The 22,306-nt window shown below is 52.4% G+C and overlaps 1 protein-coding gene and 1 pseudogene across 1 annotated transcript in view; both read left to right on the top strand.

Annotated features, from left to right (window-relative positions):
* The window catches only part of CLSTN3 (calsyntenin 3), a 29,904-nt gene extending 13,817 nt beyond the window's left edge, over nucleotides 1-16,087 (top strand). Inside the window, exons 13-18 of the mRNA XM_061418032.1 lie at nucleotides 6,654-6,880; nucleotides 7,162-7,332; nucleotides 8,323-8,468; nucleotides 8,748-8,883; nucleotides 14,917-15,119; nucleotides 15,213-16,087. Of these exons, the coding sequence (XP_061274016.1) occupies nucleotides 6,654-6,880; nucleotides 7,162-7,332; nucleotides 8,323-8,468; nucleotides 8,748-8,883; nucleotides 14,917-15,119; nucleotides 15,213-15,353 (1,024 nt within the window). The 3' untranslated portion in view covers nucleotides 15,354-16,087. The remainder of the gene's footprint in view (nucleotides 1-6,653; nucleotides 6,881-7,161; nucleotides 7,333-8,322; nucleotides 8,469-8,747; nucleotides 8,884-14,916; nucleotides 15,120-15,212) is intronic.
* A 5,069-nt stretch (nucleotides 16,088-21,156) lies between these two features.
* On the top strand, nucleotides 21,157-21,927 carry LOC133248957 (TP53-regulated inhibitor of apoptosis 1-like; annotated as a pseudogene).
* The last annotated feature ends 379 nt before the right edge of the window (nucleotides 21,928-22,306 follow it).

Below are 22,306 nucleotides of genomic sequence, written 5' to 3'. Positions count from 1 at the left end.
CACAGAACAGAGCCAGACAGTGTCAGAACTCCTTGGCCTTAGATGCCACCAACGGCTAGGCACATAATGCATCCCCTCCCCTCTGGTTTTAGGGATGGAACACTGACCTTCCCAGTTGACACAGCAATGCAGCAAGAAGAGTGTGGACTAGACTCAGATTTTTCAACAATGAGTTCATTACTCTTTCCACTTGTTAGCTCAGATGGTGAAGAATCTGCCTGCAATGCAGGAGACCTGGATTCAATCCCTGGGTTGGGAAAATCACCTGGAGTAGGAATTGGTGACTCACTCCAGTATTCTTGCCTGGAAAATCCCATGAACAGAGGAGCCTGGCAGGCTACAGTCCATGGGGTCACGAAGAGTCATACATGACAGAGCAGCTAACACATACTCTTCCCACCAAAGCACACTTCCAGCATTTAGGAGTTTTAATCTCTATACGTCTGTGCTGATATTCGAAAGGGGACAGAGGAAGGTCCTGGATTGGGCGCCAGGAGTGGTGGTTTGATTGCTCAGTCGTGTCCGACTTCTTTGCAACGCCCTGGACTCAACCGCCATGTTCGTCTGTCCATGGGATTTTCCAGGCAAGAATACTGGAGTGGGTTGCCATTTCCTTCTCCAAGGGATCTTCCCAACCCAAGGATTGAACCCATGTCTCCTGCATTGGCAGGCGATTCTTCACCGCTGACCCACCAAGGAAGCCCTTAAGTATATTAGTTATTTAAGAATACAGATTGATTTAGGCTCATGAAAACACTAGAGTTATAGATACAGAGTTTTTACTTACTAGCCTTTTTAGTACCGAGAAAGTACCATCAAGTAGAGATACAGTAGAATCTAACTCATGGAATTGTGAGAGTAAACGATACGAGTCCAGATCAAATGCCAGCAGAGTGCCTTTTCTGCACACTTAATGAAAGTGAAAGTGCTCAGTCAAGTCTGACTCTTTGTGACCCCATGGACTGTAGCCTACCAAGTTCCTCCATCCATGGGATTTTCCAGGCAAGAATACTGGAGTGGGTTGCCATTTCCTTCTCCACGAGATCTTCCCCACCCAGGGATTGAACCCGGGTCTCCCACAACGTAGGCAGACGCTTTACAGTCTGAACTACCAGGGAAGATTATTACCTGAAGACATTTTCACCACTTATTACCTGAAGGCATTTTCACCCTTTATGCTTGTAGGGAAGTTTTAAGAGCTACTGCCCTCTAGTGGCTGCATCACACAATGCAGGGGTCAGGGTTTCTGGGTTCCCTTCTCCACTGTTCTGCTGCTGCTGCTAAGTCGCTTCAGTCGAGTCCGACTCTGTGCGATCCCGTAGATGGCAGCCCACCAGGCTGCCCTGTCCCTGGGATTCTCCAGGCAAGAACACTGGAGTGGGTTGCCATTTCCTTCTCCAATGCATGAAAGTGAAAAGTGAAAGTGAAGTCGCTCAGTCGCGACCCATGGACTGCAGCCCACCAGGCTCCTCCGTCCATGGGATTTTCCAGGCAAGAGTACTGGAGTGGGGTGCCATTGCCTTCTCCGCTCCACTGTTCTGCGTTTGTTCAAAAGCTGTCTGAAGAGAAGCATCTCTGACTTGCCCTTATCCTGGCAGGAACGGGTTTGGAGAGAAGGCTCTGAGCCCTGGAGAGTGATGGGCATGGTTGTCAAGCCTCCCAGTTAAAGCTGTGGAAGACGGGGTCGGGTTTGGGGAATTGGACTACTGGTCCATGGTATGGTCCTGGTGTGGAGCTGAAGGCTATGGGCAGATGAGTTCTCGTGGACAACGATCAGCGCTCAGGATGGGCCCCGCCAGGTTCCAGTGAGAGCTCTAGCTGTTAAAGGGCTCTCAAGGTGCCAAGGGCTTCATCCCTCAGGGACCAAGAACTGATCTCATCTCTTTCATAGGCTTAGGGGCCATGTCAGAGGGAGGGCTCTGTCTTCTGGCTTAGGATGGAGCTTTGCAAGGGGTAGCCCTACAAGGTGGGAGTTGATGCCCTCTTTGTTGACTGGCTCATCTGGATTCCTCTGACTTATTACCTGCCCAGGGAAGAGACTTATCTGAGGGTTGGGAACCTGAGCTCTTCCTTTAGTAGAGGGGAGGGGCCTTCTTCCTTTGTGAGGTTAAGAGGGAGGGAGGTCTCATTTTTCCATTTCAGGGTTTCCATGTTGTTAGTTCTACACTAACACCTCACTGAGGGGCTTCCCTGGTTGCTCAGCTGGTAAAGAATCCTCTTGCGACCCTGGCTCCATCCTGGGTGGGGCAGATTCCCTGGAGAAGGGATAGGCTACCCACTCCAGTATTCTTGAGCTTCCCTAGTGGCTCAGACAGTAAAGACTCTGCCTGCAATGTGGAAGACCTGGGTTCGATTCCTGGGTCAGGAAGATTCCCTGAAAGAGGACATGGCAACCCACTCCAGTATTCTTGCCTGGAGAATCCCATGGACAGAGGAGCCTGGTGGGCTACAGTCCATGGATCCACAGAGTCAGACATGACTGAGCACTTTCACATGCAACTGTTCAGTCAATGCAGATTTTCCCTAAGGTTTTTTTTTTTTTTAACCTTTCTGGAATTCTTGGAAAGCCCATCTCCTCATGGCATTGACCACTGAACAGATGGGCACCACATCTTTTTCTCTAGCTCTGTTCGCTCTCCCTAGTTTTTGAATTTCTACGTGCTTGCTGTAATCTCTGTCTGGGAAGTTCTGCCCACACCTCAAACAAATGACCTAAAGCTTAATAATGAACTTCAGTGCCTGAACCAGCCCTGCCCCCGAATTCTCTGCCTCTGTGGCGGTGTCTCTGTCCTTGCAGTCACCCTGGCTTGCAGCCTCTGACCTGCCTCGGAGCCCTCCCTGTGTTTATGCGCCACGCCCTGTCAGTCATCCGGTCACCCAGACCCCTTTCACTCGTGTCTGGTGTCTGCTTCCTCTTTCCCCATGTCTGTGTTATGGCTCCAGCAGGCTGTCATGCCCACTCCTCTGGCCTCTTGAGATAGCCTCCAAACTAATGACTGTCTAGTATTCTAACTTCAGTTCTGTCCCCACCCAAAGGCTAGGTTAGTGATCCGAAATCCAAATGTCCATCCTCACACTTCCCTGCTGAAGAAGACGTCTGTGGTTCCCTCCTGCCACTCACAAAAATTGCACTCGGAGCCCTGAACCATCTGTCCCAGCCTTTCCTGCTTCGTGTTCCTCTACTCCCCTCCGTGTGCTCCTCACCATCCACTCTAGGGTCAACTTTCTACCTCCTTCAAAGGCTGGGTCACTTGCTACTTTTTTCCAGTATTCTAACTCTCCCTGACCAAATAACCCTACTCCCATCTTAGCCAGAATAACCTCTCCCACTTTGAACGCTCTTGGTTTTGTGTGTGCTCCATTTATGTGATGGTGACCACGTTGGCTCTTGTTTGAAGGTTTGTGTAGAAATTCTAATTTCTTGACCAGATCATCAGCGCCAGGGCCAGCCCCCTGGTCCCCTTTGGGCCTCTTTTGGATCACCCATCACAGTGGGAATATCTGCTGGAGGCTGTGCTTCCAGAGTCAGCTGGACTTATTTCCCAGGAGGCTTTGATTGGGGTTTCTCTGGGACTGTGCAGACTGTCTCAGGCCCTGCTCCTTAGGGCACAGAACTCAGCAGGTTGTGGGTTTGGTCCCTTCAGGGGCTCTGCATTCATGGTATCCGCTGAGATTATGCCTTCTCCCTGTTGGCTCCAGTAGTCAAGCTGCACTCAGTAACACAAATGACAATCCTTTTAGAAAAATAATTTCTCTTAGCTGAGGCAGGTGGACCACAAGCCCTGCTTTGGAATTACCACCTCCCCTGTGAAAACTGCATGTTCAAGGGGGCACTTTTTTTTTTTTTTTTGCTGCACCATGCAGCTTGTGGGATCTTAGTTCCTCAACCAGGGATTGAACCCAGGTCCATGGCTGTGAAAGTGCCAAGTCCTAACCACTGGATCGCCTCGGAATTCCAAGGAGACACTTCTTTATAAATAAATTTGATTTGTGCAAACCCAGGTTCCACATGGTGGCTGTGGGTTAGTGGGAAGGCGTGTACTTGGAATGAGAAGAATGGGTTCAAGCCTGGATTGGGATGCATATTTCTTATGCGGCCAAGATGCTTGACCCAGGAGCTTTGGCTTCTGCTGCTTCTTCCAACAGCAGTGAAAGAAGGTTAAGTGAAAGCATGTGGGCAAAATGCTTCACAAAGCAGCAAGTGCTCTGGGGATAACCCTCAGATTGGCTGGAGGAGATCCTGGGAGTGTGTTCTGGAGCGGCTGTGATGTTGGTTGGTCAGGACTTAGTCTTCTTGGGAGGGTTTGTCTGGCACCAAGGTCAGAGAGGTTTCATGGGATGGTGGATGCGGTCTGAGATGGTCAGATTAGCTTGCCTACCGAAGAGTGTTTCTCTGGTACTGGACGAAATGCGTGGAAGATGCACCTGGGAGGAGGATGTCCTTTTTTTTTTTTCTTTTTTTTATTGTGGTTGATTTACGGTGTTGTGTTAGTTTCTGCTGTACAGCAACGTAATTCAGTTATACGTATATACACATACCTTTTTAATATTCCTTTCCACTATGCTTTATCATAGGATATTGAATCTAGTTCTCTGTGCTATTCGGTAGGCCCTTGTTTATCCATTGTGTATATAAAAGCTTACATCTGCTAACCCCAGCCTCCCACTCCATCCTTGCCCCATCCCCTCTCCCTTGGCAACCGTCAGTCTGTTCTCTGTGTCTGCGATTCTGCTTCTGTTTGATAGATGGGCTCATTTGTGTCATATTTTAGATTCCACGTATGAGTGATGTGCGTGCGTGCATGCTCAGTCTCTTCAGTTGTGTCCAACTTTGTGCGACCCTATGGACTATAGCCCTCCAGGCTCCTCTGTCCATGGGATTCTCTAGGCAAAAATGCTGGAGTGGGTTCCCATTCCCTTCTCCAGGGAATCTTCCCAACCCATGAGTCAAACCCAGGTCTCTTACATTTCCTGCATTGGCAGGCAGGTTCTTTACCACTAGTGCCGCCTGGGAAGCCCATACATATAAGTGATATCATATGGTATTTGTCTTTCTCTTTCTGACTTACTTCACTTAGTATGATACTCTCTAGTTGCATCTGTGTTGCTGCAAATGGCATCATTTTGTTTTTTGATGACTGAGTAGTATTCCATTGTATATATGCACCACCTCTAATTTATTCATTCATCTGTCAGTGGACATTCAGATTGTTTTCACATCGTGGTTATTGTGAATAGTGCTGCTATAACACAGGGGTGTATGTATCTTTTGAATTATAGTTTTGTGGACATCCTTTGACACACTTCCCACTCCCACCCCACCTTTGTTGTTGAATATTTTTTGACACATATCTACCAGTCCAGTAGTTAAGACTCCGAGCTTCCACTGCAGGGGTCATGGATATTGATGAACCAGGATCCCTGCATGACTTGGTGTGGCCAAAAATATAAAAAAGAAGGTGATAGATTCCACATATAAGTTATATATATGGTATTTGTCTTTATCTTATTTCACTTAGCATAACACCTTCAAGGCCCTTCCATATCATCACAAGAGGCAGACTGAATAGTATTCCATTGTATATATGTCATATCTTCTTGATCCATTCATCTATGGATGGACACTCTGGTGGTCTCTGTGTCTGGGCAACTGTGAATAATGCTGTGGTGAACATGAGGGTAGAGCTAGTGCTCTGAGATAGTGATTTCATCTTTAGTATATACCCATATATACTCATACTTGTTTTCTTTAGATATATAACCGACTGTTTGTGGCCCAATGGACTACACAGTCCATGGAATTCTCCAGGTCAGGATACTGAAGTGGGTAGCCTTTCTCTTCTCCAGGGGATCTTCCCAACCCAGTGATCGAACCCAGGTCTCCCGCATTGCAGGCGGATTCTTTACCAGCTGAGTCACAAGGGAAGCCCAAGAATACTGGAGTGGGTAACCTATCCTTTCTCCAGTGGATCTTCCCGACCTAGGAATTGAACTGGGGTCTCTTGCATTGCGGGAGGCGGGAGGATTCTTTACCAACTGAGCTATGAGGGAAGCCCTCACATCCCCAGGAAGGGAATTGCACTGAATGTGTGCTCAATCACTCCGTCGTGTCCGGCTCTTTGTGACCCCATGGTCTATAGCCCACCAGGATCCTCTGTCCATGAGATTGTCCAGGCAAGACTATTGAAGTGGGTTGCCGTTTACTTCTCCATGAGATAGTGATTTCATTTTCTTTAGATATGTACCCAGGAAGGGAATTGTACTGAATACACTTCTTAAAAATCAAAGAAACAAAAAAGCTCTTAGATGAAGAGCTGTGTATGTATTTACATTTCTGTATGTTCAGTTTGTAAAATACAGTTCTATGGTCTTGGGATTGGGCATTGGTGATGTCATAGGTCAGGGTTGCCTGACCTTTTGCCCCTGCCCCTTCTCTGCAGTGGCCTCCTCCTGGGAAAGGGAATCTCCCCCTCCAGCTTTGCTGTGTGTGTGGTGGGGTGGTCTGCAGAGACACTGTCCCCCTTTCCTCCCCTTTTTCTCCCGACATGGGGGCTCTCTGCAGAGGTAGGGGTCCAGAGTGATGGCCAGACTACAGATTATCAGGGAGTGGTTGCTGGGCTCACAGGCTGCCTCCCTCCCCTCTCCTGATGCAGGTGCTTCAGTGAAGAGTCCTGTGTCTCCATCCCTGAAGTGGAGGGCTATGTGGTGGTGCTACAGCCGGATGCCCCCCAGATCCTGCTGAGCGGCACTGCTCACTTTGCCCGCCCAGCTGTGGACTTCGAGGGACCCGAGGGGGTTCCTTTGTTCCCTGACCTCCAGATCACTTGCTCCATTTCGCACCAGGTGGAGGCCAAAAAGGACGAGAGTTGGCAAGGCACGGGTAAGCATGCCTCTCAGGGAGGGGTCGGTGTCTGGAACCAACGTGAAGGAGAAAATCTGGAGCTGGACATAACAATGTCACCCCATATTCGCTTTTCGAGAATACCTGGCTATTGGGAAGGAGGGCCAGTGGGAGGCCCCCAGGTATAAGGAGGTTGTCAGGTAGTGACCTTCTTGACAGCAATGCTGGCAGCTCTCAGGGGATGACCTGGGAAGGGGAGGAGGAGTGGCCAGGAGGTGGGCCCTTCAGCTCTGACCCGGACCCGACTCCCTCCCGTCCAGTGACAGACACTCGCATGTCAGACGAGATCGTGCACAACCTGGACGGCTGTGAGATCTCCCTGGTGGGGGATGACCTGGATCCCGAGCGGGAAAGTCTGCTCCTGGACATGGCATCCTTGCAGCAGCGAGGCCTGGAGCTCACCAACACATCTGCCTACCTCACCATTGCCGGTCAGTGGAGCCCAAGAGCCGGTCCTCTTTTCTTGGGATGCCCCCGTCCACGACGGAGTCTCTGGGGAGCCCAGAGGGTCCTCCTTCCAGGCCCAGGAATGTGACCAAGTGTCCCCTTGCACCTTCTCCACCTGGGGTCCTCTGGCTTCCAGATTGTCCCTAGAGGCGGGGGCTGGGGCTTAGAATCCTGATGGTTCTTTCTCAGCGTCTCTGTCCAGCCCGGCTCACCTCTGCTCTGGGCTCCACTCTTCTCTGGCTCAGTCTCTGACTAGCTTTCTTATTCTCTGGCCATTTGCTACTCATTATCTTCTCTGTCTTCCATCTCACTGATCTCTGGGATTCAGCATAGCTTTTCTTTTGTTCTAATATTTATTTATGTTGCTGTGCTGGGTCTTAGTTGGTGGCACGTGGGGTCTTTAGCTGTGGCATGCAGACTCTTTAGTTGTGGCATGTGAACTCTTAGGTGAGGCATGTGGGACTTAGTTCCCTGACCAGGGATGGAACCCGGTCCCCTTCATTGGGAGCATGGGGCCTTAGCCACTGGACCCCCAGGGAAGTTCCTAAGTGCTCATCTCTTAATGTTTGGTGGTAATGACTTGGGAAGCCTGCTCCTCTCCAAAGGACCCTCTGTTGGGGAGAATAGAAGATGGGGTGGCCGGTCCCCTCCTGTTTCCATTCCCTTCCAGAGCCTCATGGAGGGCTTCTGTGTTTGCCCCTCACCATCTCCCCGCTGCTGCCTCCTCCCTCTGTCCTGCATGCGTCCCTGTTTTCCTTCTCTCCATCCCTCCTCAGCTTAAAGAGGAGGGCAAATGGAGCCTCAGTTTCTCTGTCCCAGTCAGGCAGAGCTGGCGGGGTGCTGGGGAGCCTCTCTCCCTCTGAGGACTCGGGTCACGCACCTGTTGAGTTGAGGGGCGTCAACAGGTGGGAGTTTGGGAGAGAGACCCCGGGCCTCCTCGCTGACTCCTGCTCTGAGCCGCCTCCGGTTCCCAGGGGTGGAGAGCATCACCGTGTACGAAGAGATCCTGAGGCAGGCGCGTTATCGCCTGCGACATGGAGCAGCCCTCTACGCCAGGAAGTTCCGGCTCTCCTGCTCAGAAATGAATGGGCGTTACTCCAGCAACGAATTCATCGTGGAGGTAACCCGAGCTCCCTCCCTTCCAACCGCCGCCCCCCCCCCGCCCCGCCCCCTCCCCGGGCGAGGAGCCGGGATGAGGGAGCGGACTGAGCCCCCTGGTGGTTGGGGATGGAAACTGCAGCCCAGGCAGGGGACTCCTGGATCCGAGCTGTGGGTAGAGGAGGGGAAGCTGAGGCGGGTGGGGGGTGGTGAGGGGGCAGGGGTGAAGAGATGGGCCTCCGAGGGCTGGAAGAGGACTGGGGAGAAGCGAGTGTGCCCACTGAGCCCGTCCTCGCCCCAGGTCAGCGTCCTGCACAGCGTGAACCGGGTGGCCCACCCCAGCCACATGCTCAGCTCCCAGCAGTTCCTGCACCGCGGTCACCAGCCACCGCCTGAGATGGCTGGACACAGCCTGGCCAGCTCCCACCGCAACTCCAGTACGTAAGGCTGGATGGGCCAGCGGGCAGGTGGGCACAAGCATCCTCCGCCCACCTCTGGGGTGGTGGGTGAGGAGGAAGGGATGGAGCCATGGATTCTGTGAAACCTGGCTTGGTTGATGGTTCCAGTCCCTTCACCCCTGGCTCATTCACTTTCCCTAGTGGAGAGTGCGAGCCCTGGGTCATCACAGGTCACTCATATCCCGGCTGATGGTCAGTGCAGGTTTAGTCTTTGTTGGTGCTGCCAACAATATCAAGTCAGCCCCGGACTTCGGGATCCTCAGTAGTGAAGCTATCACGTATTAAGCACCTGCTGCTGCTGCTGCTAAGTCGCTTCAGTCGTGTCCGACTCTGTGCGACCCCATAGACGGCAGCCCACCAGGCTCCCCCGTCCCTGGGATTCTCCAGGCAAGAACACTGGAGTGGGTTGCCATTTCCCTCTCCAACGCATGAAAGTGAAAAGTGAAAGTGAAGTCGCTGAGTCATGTCCGACTCTTAGCGACCCCCTGGACTGCAGCCCACCAGGCTCCTCTGTCCATGGGATTTTCCAGGCATTAAGCACCTACTGTATACTAATGCTGTCGACAATATCATTAAGAATACAAACAATTATAAGGTAGATACAGTTTCTATTCTAAATAAGGTTGGTGCTATTGCCTGTCAAATTATGTGCTATCTATAAAGTCATAAGGCTATTTCTGAAACAAAATATGCAAACATGTGAAGCGTTACATCCAAATGGACTGATGCCCTTCAGAGCCATCTTGTTCTGTGGCCAGGGTTGCTTACTAGTGATGCAATTTTTAATTCATAATTTGAGCTGCTTAATTATAGAAAAATTAGAAACTATAAGTGTAAAGAAGAAAAGTCATCCATAATTCCACCACAGTTGACCCATTGTTAATAGGGTCTCAACCCAGTTTTTGCCTATGTGACTGTTTTCTTTTCTTCTTTTAACAAACATGAGATCAAACTATTTTTTAACCTAATAGTTACACCTAATATTATAAATTGAGTCTTCACATTGTTAAAAACTGCAATGATTCTGATGTTGCTGGAAATGATTTTTGGAATGCCTTTTTTAGAATCGCTTTCGAAGTCAGTTCATGAGATGCATTTATTTTTGTTACTTTCAGGACATACCTTACTTTTGGCCTAGTTCAGTATTCCCCACATCAGAATCCACTTTTGTCAGAGTTGGCTCTGGATAGCATTTTGCGTTTGTACATGTAAAACCCACTCTGGAAAGGCAGAGAGGTGTCACGTATTAGAAAAAGTCAGGGACTTCCCTGGAGGTCCAGTGGTTAAGACTTTGTGCTTCCACTGCAAGGGGCACAGGTTCGATCCCTGGTTGGAGAACTAAGATTCCACATACCACATGGCATAGCCAAAATAAAAGAGATTAAAAAAAAAAAGTCAAAAGGCGAGTTGCAGGCTCTGAAGGCAATTCCCTAAGGCGTTCCAAACACGCTTTCTTGGAACAAGGTCATGGTCACTCACTGAGCCCTACCCTGAAAGGACAGCTCTCTTGTCAACCATGTAATTATTAAGAATAGTAAGCACATTGGTGTGCCAAGCACTTTGCCCGTGAATTTTACACCTATTAACCCAGTGAGTCATTACAGACAACAGATGAAATAGGCGCTAGAATGATTCCCTCTAAAGGCAAGGAAACAGAGACCAGAGAGGTTAAGTACCTTATCCAAGATCACACAGCAAAAATATGGTGGAACCAGGATTCGAGTCCAGCCAGCAGAATTCCAGAACCCGTGCTCTAGCCATCACACTTCATATCCTCTCCATGTTAGATGCTTAAACAAAAGTCTTATCACTTTATAGTTGCACCTAATTTGGGGGAGCCTTGAGGGCTTCCCAGGATGTCTCTGACTGAGACTGGCTCCTGGGTACCCCTTAGAATTTAGTCTGGTTTCCTCTCCTTGGGTAGCGGCCTCCACTGTACTGTCTCTTGTGTTTGCTTTTCCCTGGGACTGGCTCCCCTCATCCTTGCTCTCCCTGAAAACAACTGCAGACACCTTTTAATTGTTTTCCTGTGATGCCTACAGCAAAGCAGATGGAAGTAGGGGTGAGGAGGGAGTGTAAGGCATAAGCAAGTTGCAAGGTTCTAGGAAGCTTCACACAATCTTTAGAGACATGTGAGTGAACTCGACCTACTTTTGTTAAATAGACTTCTGAGGCCATGACTCCCTAGCTCTTCTTCCAGTTCTTTCCTTGGCAATCATTCCACTCAGCCTTGTTGGGGTTGGATACTGGGTCTACCACTCAGATTAGGCTCAAAGTGGGTCTTGGTTGGCATTGCTGTTGAGCTCGGTAACTCTCATCCTTGTTTTCTCTGCTTGCTCTGAGATCCCAATTGAGAGCAGCAGCCTGCTTTTCCTTTCCCCCGATTTTGGCCTGAGTAGGGTACAAAATTCATAGTTCACCCGAGGGCCTTGGTGATTGACATCTCCTGAACTTATCAGGAGATCCATTTTGTCCGTGTATCTTTCCTGACTCTTCAAAGTGTCCCCTTTCTCTCCCTTCCTTCCAGCCCTGAGAGTGGAGTTACAGAATTGTGGTTTAGCGATTTCAAAGTATTCTGACCATGCAAAAGAGGAAGAGATAGAATTCTCTCCAGTTGGATGGGAGGTTCATTTCTCTGTAGTGCCTAAGTGCACCAGGAAAGAGCTCAGTGTGAACTGGCACAGTCAGTCAAGGAAGGTCTGCTGGCACATTCAGACCTTGACCTTGAACTTGGAGAGTGAAGGGAGTCTGGATGGACATGAGAGAGAACAAGAGTGTGAGAACTGGGGGTGGGTGGGTGGCTCCGGGTATTGTGTTTGGAGAGAACGAGGCTGCCTGAGAAGGGTAAGATGAACGATGAAGACAAGATTTATCCAGTCCTGCCAAATTTTGATGCATATCAGAATCACCTAGGAGCAGTAAAAACCCTTAGTGCCTCAGCCACATCCCATACCAATTCAATCAGAAGGTCTGGGGTGGGGAGCCAGGCTTCAGTGGGTTTTTAAAGATCCTCAGGTGATTCCAACGCGCAGTCAGGTTAGGAATTATTTCCTTGCTTTGTTACCTACAAGTATTTGAGACTTTGTGGAGAGACCCACAGTGCAGTAGGATGAGAATAGAAAATGAAGTTGGACGTGAGGCAGAAAGGACAATGATGGAAGAAGATGAAGCCAGGGAATAAGTCAGTTCATAAAACACATGCTGTGAGATACTGCACAATTGCTTGAGTGGCCAGAATTTGGACCTGAGCTTCCTTGGAGCTGAAACGAGAAAAACTGAGCAGTTAGGAAAGTCATATGATAGGACCCACCAGTGCTTCCGGTTGGAGGTTTCTCCCCAGACTCTTCAGAAAGGGGGATCCACGCAGGGCTGTGGACAGGGCATCCACGGTGCCTTACACGAAGCCAGGAGTTTCACATGGGCTACTGGCTAGAACTCAAACACTCCTTCCTGGTGGCCTTGGAGGTCACTCGAGGCCAGAGTCAACTACTTGGAGCTAATGCAGTAGGAAAGGTTGATGATGTTCCCTAAACTCTTGGTTTCTGTCTGTAGCTAACTTAAAAATCCTCCCATCTCCCCGGCCTCCTGGCTCAGTTTAAACTAATTAACTGTACTTGTTTGCCTGCACATGCCGTGTCTGCACTTTGTCTTTCCTGTGGTCATTTCTGATGGCCGGCAGTCAGCCGGTCACTTCCTTCAACAGGCCAGGGGCTTGGAGGGACAAATGCATTTGATTAAGGCACAGAGCAGAAGCTCTGGCTTGTCATCATTGTGGCTGTGGAGCCAGTTCACCCGCTGTGGCCTCCACCCCAAGGAGGGGTTTCTACTTCTACAGCCTAGGCTTGACTACGGGGGCATTCTGCTGGTGGGGGTCACTGTTCTGGGATCCTGGCCCACCGACCTGGAGACCCAAGAGGGGCTTTTTCCTGCAGAGGAGCCGACAGGCCAGCTGGGCCTCCCCTCTCCTCCTCCTCCATCCCCGGCAGTTGAGAAACACTCTCATCTCTCCCCAGGCCCATTTCTCCCCAGAGCCGGCGCCCAGGGAGCCTGCCTCCCTTGCTCTGCAGAGTCAGTTGTCATTGGCCCCAAATGGGCTATGGGTCGGGTCAGACTGGGGACCGACTTGGCAGAGCACCATCAAGGCGGCCTTGGGGAGGCGTGAAGCCAGTGCGGCTGCTCCCACACCTGCTTATGTTTCCACACCTGGCTGGCTCTGGAGCGTGTGGCAGCGTGTGCATGCACTCTCTGCTGGAGGACAGGTGTGCACCAGGGTGTACCCCACGCTGTGTGCTTCCCTGTGCTCTGCTCCGTCTCTGGCCATGTGAGTCTTGGAGGCTGTGGGTAAATTCGTGTGTATGTGCGTGTGTGTGCGCGTGTGAGTGAGACGCATATACTAACAGCCCCTCAACAACGGGACTGCCCAGGGTGTGGGTCCCACACACCCTCTCTGGTCAGTGAGGCGCTGCTCCTACGTGGCTGGCAGGAGTGGGCACCCATGTGGGGTGTAGTCACCCAGCTGCCCATGAGGGCACTGGGCCTGGGGGCACGCCTGTGGGGTCTCTACCTCCATTTGCTGTCCGTGGGGCTGTGGGCTCCTCTGTTTTGCCTCCTCCTGCTTCTCCGTGTGCTGTCCGTGTGTGTGCAGGAGGTGGGCAAGGCTGTGCTCACGGCTGCTGCCTCCGTGGCCGTCTGGGTCCAGGTCTGTGGAGGGTACATTGTCCTGCAGGGGCTTGCCTGGACTGCCCAGCTGGTGGGGAGCTGGGTGGAGCTGCACGTGTGGCTCTGCTTTGCCTTGCTGGAGACTCTCAGGCGCGTCCTTTCCATCCTGCCGTGTGAGAAGGCTGTCGGGTGGCTGATGCGGGCAGGCGTGCTGGCCGGCAAAGGCCTGGCGCGGGTGCGGGGCGTGGTGACCCTGGTCCGGGTGTGCACCCACACACTCTTCCTGGGCGTGTCCCTGTGTCTGCACATGTGCTTTGCCGCCATCAGCTCCAAGGTCCGAGTGAGGGTGCACGCCCCGCTCTGGGTCTCTCTGCCTTTTAGGGTCCATGCCCCACTGAGCCTGGGCTTCAGAGTGAGGCTGCAGGCCCAGAGGCATGACAGGGCCCAGGGGACGGGGGGTGCATCCCAAGGGGAGCAGAGCCCCCCAGTGTCCAGGACGCCCCCGGTGTCCAGGACGCCCCTGGTGTCCAGGAGGCTCGAGCCCACAAGGAGACGGGAGGCATCACGGAGCAGGGGTGAGCTCTGTCCAGGTGGGTACTTGAAGGGGCTGCTTTCTACCTCTTGGTCCTGTCCCCAGCCTTGGGTGTCAGGCCACGCTTGGAGCCCACTTCTCCTCTTCAAATGAAGGAGAACATTCTCTCCTCTTGTATCATCAAGCCTGTGTGGCCACCTCTCTCCTTTCCCCTCTGGGCTCCCAGGACCTCCTTCCTGGGCTGCATGGTCCCTGGGAAAGGCGCAGGCAGAGGACCTGGGCAGAGTCCAGGCCTTGCCCTCTGTCTGCCGAGCACAGAACCGCTCAGGGCAACGTTGGGCTGAGGGCCCTTTTCCCCCTGCCCTTCCTCCTGTGCAGACCTCCTCCCTCCCTCAGGCTCTCAGTCCCTCCAGCCGCCCCCTTCCCTCCCCGTCTCTGCCCTTCTCTGGGTGAAAGTGAAAAGAAAAAGTGATAGTCACTTAATTGAGTCTGACTCTTTGCGACCCCTTGGACTGTAGCCTGCCAGGCTTCTCTGTCCATGGGACTTCCCAGGTAAGAATACTGGAGTGGGTTGCCAGTTCCTGCTCCAGGGGATCTTCCCGACCCAGGGACTGAACCCTGGTCTCCTGCATTGAGGGCAGATTCTGTACCCTTGGGACTCTGCTTCTCTTCCAGCTTCTACAGTGGAGACCTCTATTCCGGGCCATCATGGACCCTCTCTTTTGCTCAGGGATGCCCTGTTCCCAGGCCCCTGACCGCCTCCTGCCATTCCCCTCCCCCACCAGCAGAGTTGGCTCAGGTGTGCCTGGCTCTCTCTGCAGTGGTTCCCAGTGCGGCGACCCTCATCATCGTGGTGTGTGTGGGCTTCCTGGTGCTCATGGTCGTCCTGGGTCTTGTGCGCATTCACTCACTGCACCGCCGCGTCTCGGGGGCCAGTGGGCCTCCCGGGGCCTCCAGCGACCCCAAGGATCCCGATCTCTTCTGGGATGACTCAGCTCTCACCATTATCGTGAACCCCATGGAGGTGAGTGGGGGGCCTGGCAGAGTCAGGGTGCAGCTGGGACACACTCCCAGCAGGAAGACTCCCAATGAGCACCCCCTCGCCACCCTTCTCCAGTCCTACCAGAGCCGGCAGGTCTGCGTGGCGGGCGCTGCAGGCGGCCAGCAGGACGACGAGGACAGCAGCGACTCGGAGGCGGCCGACTCACCCAGCAGCGATGAGAGACGCATCATCGAGACCCCCCCTCACCGCTACTGAGGCCTCCGCCCCTCCCCAGACAGAGAATTCCATCCCGGTGAGACAGACACACCGAAGATACAGAAGGACCTTCTTAGAGGAGAGAGACCTGGTGGGGTGGAGGAGAGAGCTCTTAGAAGAGTCCTCTCCTAATCTCAGAATCGGGGGGCCCACCAGAGCCCGACCCTCCCCCTCAGCTCCCAGCCCACCCCTGCTCCATGCCTCTGGGCTCCTACTCCCGGGTGGGGGAGATTCTGGCTGCCTTCTCTGTCGCCAGGCAGCCACCCCCTTTGCTGACCCACATCTGTCTCTTCCCCCACCAGCCATGTGCTATATGGTGGGGGGGGGTACTGAAGGAAACCTGGTCCCCTGCCCTTACCTTCTCTCCTGTCCATGGAGCCCCCTGGCCAGGCATTCTCTGCTTCTCTTAACGAGCCCCCCCTTTCCATTTCACTCCGGGGATCCCCTCCTCTCCTGGCCCCCTTCCCTCCTCTTCCTCTCCTGTCCCCCCCTCTCCGAGGCCTGGCTGTGGCTGGGTTGTAGGGGTGGGAGTGGGATGGGGGCCCCGGCTGGATTATACATAATGTATATTTTTTCATGTCGTCGTGAGCGCAGCCCCTGTGTTCCGTGTGCAGCTCACAACCTTGTGTGCGTGTGGCATTGTCACGTCCTGGGGTGGGAGTGGGGGTCGGGTGGTGGGTGTGTGAGGGAGGGGACACACCCTAGGGTTTTCAAATAAAACAACTGGAAAAAAGCCTGGTCAGCTGCCTCTGGCCTGCTTGATCCCTGGTGGGTGCTCTGTGGGTGGCCGCTCTGGGGTCTCTGAGCTGAAGTGAGGGGCAGGGCTGGTTTTCTGGGTGCTGTCGCCAGGATCAGATGGCTTCCACTGCACCCCGGGAAGAATACAAACAATTGAGGGGATGTTGCATACGCCAGGGCTTTGTGGAGGACATTGTTATCACCCCCATGTCTTGAAATTTTTCACCTGGGGTGCCTGTGTGCCCAGCCCCAGGGGAGTCGAGGGGGAGAGGGCAGGCAACTCTGCTATTTGTTTTTTAAAAAGGGGTTTTCCTTTTAAAAATTAATTAATTGATTAATTATCGGCCATACCTTGCGGGATGTGGGCTTAGTTCCCCCACCAGGGATTGAGCCTGTGCCACCTGCAGTGGAAGCACAGAGTCTTAACCACTGGACCAGCAGAGAAGTCCCAGTCCTGCTGTTTGTAATAAGAGAGAACGGGCTCTGAGAGGTGTTCCCCAGGTAGAAGGGGCAGGAACCAGATGGGGTTATTTCAGAAGAGTACGCTGTAGACGGAGCATCCTTCCTATGGTGTCCTGGCCCCAGGGAATACCAGGGACCCAGGTCTTAATTACTGTGTGTGAGATGAGGGGCTTAGAGTATCAGTCATGTTACCTCAGGTGGCACAGTCAGTAAGGAATCCACCTGCCAGTGCTCTCGGGTTTGATCCCTGGGTTGGGAAGATCCCTTGGAGAAGGAAATGGCAACCTACTCCAGTACTCTTGCCTGAGAAATCTCATGGACAGAGGAACCTGATAGGCTATAGTCCATGGGGTCACAAAGAGTCAGACATGACTGAACACATACGCGTGTGCACACACACACACACACACACATGTTATCCCTACTTCTCGGTGGTCCTTGTGGACGCAGTGGGGTTGGGGTGGAGCTTACTGGCCCACTGCTCTGCCACCCATGCCTGGTCTTACCTCTGCCAGGCACCCATCCTGGCCCCTGGCTTCAGCTACCGGCCATGTGTTAATGTCCATGTAGACCTCCCACCCAACTACCTGTTGGCAGCTCCACTAGGGCATCCTGTACTTCAGATGCAACCTTGGCCCAGATTCTGCTCTGTGCATTTCACCTTTCTCCCCGTTACCTGAGCCAGAGACCTGGGAGTGGGTTGGGATTTCTCCCTCTCCCTTAACCTCATGTCCACATGGTGACTAACCCTCTCATTTTTACTTTTTACCCCTTAAAATCTCTCAAATGTCTTTTTCTCCCCAGCACCCCATTGCTGGTGCTGCCTTGGCTTATATCTTCAGTATGTGCCTGGTCTGTTGCAAGAACCTCTTATGTGTCGCCTACCTGTTGCCTACCTGTCACCTACCTGCCTCCTACCTCTCCTCCTTGCCCCCAGTGTTTTACTCCACTCCACTCACCTCTGGGTCGGAGTAGCTTTTCTAAAGTTCAGGTTCTCCTCCTGGAACCTTCCCTACTTCCAAATCACTGTCAGGGTCAAGTTTGGACACCTTGAGAGGCCCCCTCAACCCCCCTCCCCCACCTCCCTGGTCCTCCCTGCCACCACCCCTGCACACCTAGGTACCAGTCACACAAACCACTAGTCTTTCCCCAAACCTGCCCTGCTGCTTCTTGTCTCTGTCTTTGCACATACCGTTTGCTCTGTCTAGTGTGCCTAGCCATTTTGTCCTTATCACTCAGGATGCAGCGTTGCCTCTTCCAGGAAGTCTTCTGTGCCCTGGCACCTCTTGTTCACGCCTCCATCACAGCCTTCTTCACTACCTGATGGTTCACATCTGTCTCCACTACCAGACTCTCTGTGTCCTCAGAACTCACACAGGGTCTGGTGCGCAGTAGGGGCTCTGAAGGATGAATGAGATGCGTGTGGCTCTCAGATTGATTCTATGAGAAAAGATGAATTGGTAGGAGGGGAGAGGGGAGCTTCTCTGGTGGCCCTCTGGCCTGGGGGCGTCAGTGCACAAAGGACAGATGTGACCCAGCAGGTGCCTGCAGAACCCTCTCCTGGAGGGGCCTTTGTGGATGCCAAGGTCATGTTTCAATGTCTGTGGCAATAACACGTGGGAGGCAGCCTGCCTGTTCTCCCTGGAGCTGCTCAGAGCAATGGCTCAATGGGCAGAGCCTTCAGATATCGAAGCCTCAGTGCTAACAAGGTGTGAGAGTAAGATTTTAGTCTTTGGTCTTAAGCTTCAGGGAGCTCACCCCTCTCCTCTTACTGTCCCTCCTAGTCCTCACGCACCCCTGGCCTCAGGGTCCACAGCTTCCCACACAGAGCAGTGGAGCCAAGTGTTTGCCCTTGCGCTCAGTCACTCAGTCGTTTCTGACTCTTTGCGACCCCATGGACTGTAGCCTGCCAGGATCCTCTGCATGGAATTCTTCAGGCAAGAATTCTGGAGTGGGTTGCCATTTCCTACTCCAGGGGGTCTTCCCAACCCAGGGATCAAACCCGCATCTCCAGATTTTCTGCACTGGCAGGTGGATTCTTTACCATTAGCGCCACCAAATGGGAAGCCCATTTGCCCCTGGAGCCCCCACAGTGTGGCCAAGACTCAGGACCCGGGATCTTCATTCAAGTTCAAGCCCCAGCTCTTGGGAGCAGATGGGGCAAGTAAACACGTCGGCAGCACAGAGTCCATCTCTTAGCGTCTGCCCAGTCCCGGCCTCCCTGGATCATCCATCTCTGGGACCAACCAGGGTTTCTTCTGAAATGCACCTTTCTGCATTCGTTTCCTGGGGACTCTCCAGGGTCATGGATCACTGATTGTGTCTTACCGGTGCAGCCTTTCCTGTCCCTCCTGTTCATCCGTAGCGCTGACACCCCAGATGCCAGCCCATGGCTGCCGGAACCTCCTGACATGACAGCTGGGCAGGTGGCCATGTCACCATGGGGTGGGTGGGTCCTGGAGAAGACTTTGAAGCCCATGTGCCCCCACATTGCCCCAAGTGACCACACTTGCTTGTGGACTCATTCTCCTCTCTCAGTCTCTCTCTCTTTCTCTCTCTCTCTCTCACACACACATTGGAAATGGGAATCAGGAGTGAGGCAAGATGCTGACTCCCATTGTGCAGAGAAGGGGTGGCAGGCAGGAGTCCAAATGGGTTTCTATTTTGTTGCTCAAGATCTCCTGGAAAGTTCCCCAACCTCCCTCACAGAACCTCCCAAAGCCTCAGGACGCCAGGACTTGGGCAGGGCTTCCCATTTCTCTCCTCATATAATTTGATACAGCAAACATCTCCTTTGGCCTCATTTGGACCTTCTCTTTCACACTGAAAGCCTGTTTTCCTCTTAAGTCCATTCTCTGCAGTGAAAACTGATGAGCTTCCTGAAAAGTGCATGATGGAGAGCCAGACCCTTGAGAGAAGCTGTAGAGGCAGAGACAGTAACCAAGTGATCAAGAACCAAGTGTCTGTATCCTATTACTAGACCAGAGACCTGAATGCTCACCTTTGTGTCTTCTGGGAAGGTGGACATTCACGCACACACACACACCAGGGCTCTGACCACATCAGGATTCCACCACACTGCAACCTTTCCACGATCCTAAAACCTGCATTTCGGCAGCTGCCAGCCCCTGCCGCCTTGGGGGCTTTGCTGGGACAGGTCAGGCATGACATGTCTGCTCCCAGTCTCCTAGCACCCGTGGAAGAGCTCATATTACCTTCTCTGCATGTTGTCCCCCCAAAATATGTCCTCTGGTTCCCCTCGGGGTTCCTCTAGACCAGTCGACTGGTGAATCACCTAGACCCTGGCCTTTCCTGGTGGCTCAGATGGTAAAGAATCTGCTTGCAATGCATTAGACCTGGGTTGGATCCCTGGGTTGGGAAGACCCCTTGGAGGAGGGAATGGCAACCCACTCCAGTATTCTTGTTTGGAGAATCCCATGAACAGAGGAGCTGGTGGGCTACAGTCCATGGGGCTGCAAAGAGTTAGAGACGACTGAACGACCAACACACACACACCCAGACCCTAGGACCTTTCCAGGGTGCCTGTAGCATGAGCTGAGCTTGCATCCTCTGTGCTCCTCGGTGCACTGTGGGCTCCGGGCGTCCTGGACTCTGCCTCCCCTGAAGCCCTCTTCTCACCCAGCGACCTGCTGAGGCCTCCCGCTCCGGGGCGCCCCCTCCTGGAAAGACAAGGAGCGGCAGGAAGGGAGCTGGTGCGGAGGGAGATGGGTGAGTCCAGGCCGGCAGGCAGGCGCATCTGAGAGACGGGAGGAACTGGCACGCTTATTTTCATCGCGCTGGTGTCGCTGCGTCTCCCGCGGCACCACGCTGCTGTCGCTCCCTAAAATAACCTCGTTCTACAGGAAAAGGACAGATGAGGTTTAAATTTAGCAACGGTGGGTGGGAGGGGGTGGGGGAATGCAGACTCTGGGATGTGATGGGGCTGGCTTTGTCATTGAAGGAATTGGAAGCCGGTGATGCCTGCCTGAGGATTCTCACCCACAGGATAAGGGAACGTCCAGCCCGAATATAATGTCCAGTCTCGAAGACCTGCCCTAAATATCCGAGGTTCTCACCCCAAGTCTTCAGTCCCACCCACCTCCCCACCAGACATGATCTTTTCCCTTAAACAACTGAGTTGGGGTTACGTTGCCATTTCTCCATGGGCTTCTGCGTGGCTGGTTCTTTGGGAAGAGGCTAAGGGCAAAAGCAGAAGTTGAGAAAACCCCTGATTTTCAGTTAGCCTAATAAAGGGAGAGGAGTCTTCCTGTCCTCAGGGCGCCACAGACAGGGAGAAGTCCAAAAGGCACAGGAGCTGTGGAGAGACGGTGACGTCACTTGCAAACGACAGAAGGGCAAAGGCCCAGGGTACCAGGCCCAGGCGACTCAGCTGCCTAGTCCCCCTGGAAGTCCGGCGGCCCCCCACAGACCACCCAGCCAACGACCCTCCACCTCGGGGCCCTGCTCTTCCTGCATCATCTTGCTGTTTTGAGGAAATTCCAAAGCACAGGGGGCACTCCTGCCAGGGATTGGATGGGGAGGAGGAGTAAGGGAGGAGAGAAGAGGGATTGAGGAACCCCCACCCCCACCTCCCACCCCCATGTTCACATCTCAGCAACTTAGTGTTCAGCCTTGGTCTTCAGCTTCTCTAAGTGATGGCTCATTGGCTGTCAAAAGAATTGCTTACTCCAAGGGTTCAGTGAGGCTTCAATAGGATCACTTTTTCTGGCCCACGCCATGAACAGCCTAGGGGAGGCTTGCACCAACATGAAATGCGTGCACCCACCAGTGCTTCAGTCACTGGTTTGCCAAGAAGTTCCTCAGGGCGCACTGCTCCAGGGACCCATGCATTGACCTCTTCAAGCACTACCATCAGTGTGTTCAGATCAGAAAGCAATAAAGGAGAAGGAGATTCCTGCTGAAGGACTGGAGTTCATGGGTCATGGCAAAGAAAAGCCTGAAAGCTCTTCTTGACCTTGACAGTCACCTTGAAAATGGACATCTCAAATCAGGAAATTGAGGACTCTGGTTCTTGTCAGAACTGAAGATAGCATTGATTTGATTAATTTAGGAGGGAGGAGTTTCCTTTCCTCCTTGATATTTTTCTCTCACTTGTAAAAGATGATAAACTGTCACTCTTTGCTTTGAGATTTCTGGCTTTGGCATCTCAGCAGGAACTCGGTGTTCTAAATAATGGGATTTTGGGGGATTATGGTTGTAATACTTGGTCTGGGGTTAGTTTTAAATATGTCTTGTATGAAAAGACTCGTAACCTTATCAGGATGTCTAAGATTGCCTGACCCTGAGTCATTCTTTGAAGGACATTACAGACACTCTACTGGGGTTATTTGTTCTTGGAAGTAACTGGTTAAGATCTCTTTTCTATGAGAGAACTAGTGCTCCAGAAAGGGTTCCCAGCACAACAGTTGCAGTCAATGCTTGGGAGCGCCGTTTTATTTTTATATAGTAATTTAACTGTTAAGGTTGCTGGTGGACTGGGTTAGCCAAGAGGAAGATGGATTTCAGTCTTCCTGTTAAGACAGTTCCCTATCTTAACAAGAGGTGTCAGAGCTCATATTAAGATGTAAAAGCTTCATGAATGCTGCATTTCAGAGTTCATGGTGTAGTTCAGGAATTAAAATTCTTGAAGTGGCTATGGAGAAAGATCCTAAATTACAAAGATTTGGTGCTGCCAGCTTCCAACCTATGTCAATGAATTAAGTCCAGCTGTATATCGTAAAAATGCCAAAATG

This window comes from Bos javanicus, chromosome 5, assembly GCF_032452875.1.
Source record: "Bos javanicus breed banteng chromosome 5, ARS-OSU_banteng_1.0, whole genome shotgun sequence".
NCBI classification, from domain to species: domain Eukaryota; kingdom Metazoa; phylum Chordata; class Mammalia; order Artiodactyla; family Bovidae; genus Bos; species Bos javanicus.
Note: the sequence above shows the minus strand (reverse complement) of the source record. Positions and strands in the feature narration are given on the sequence as shown.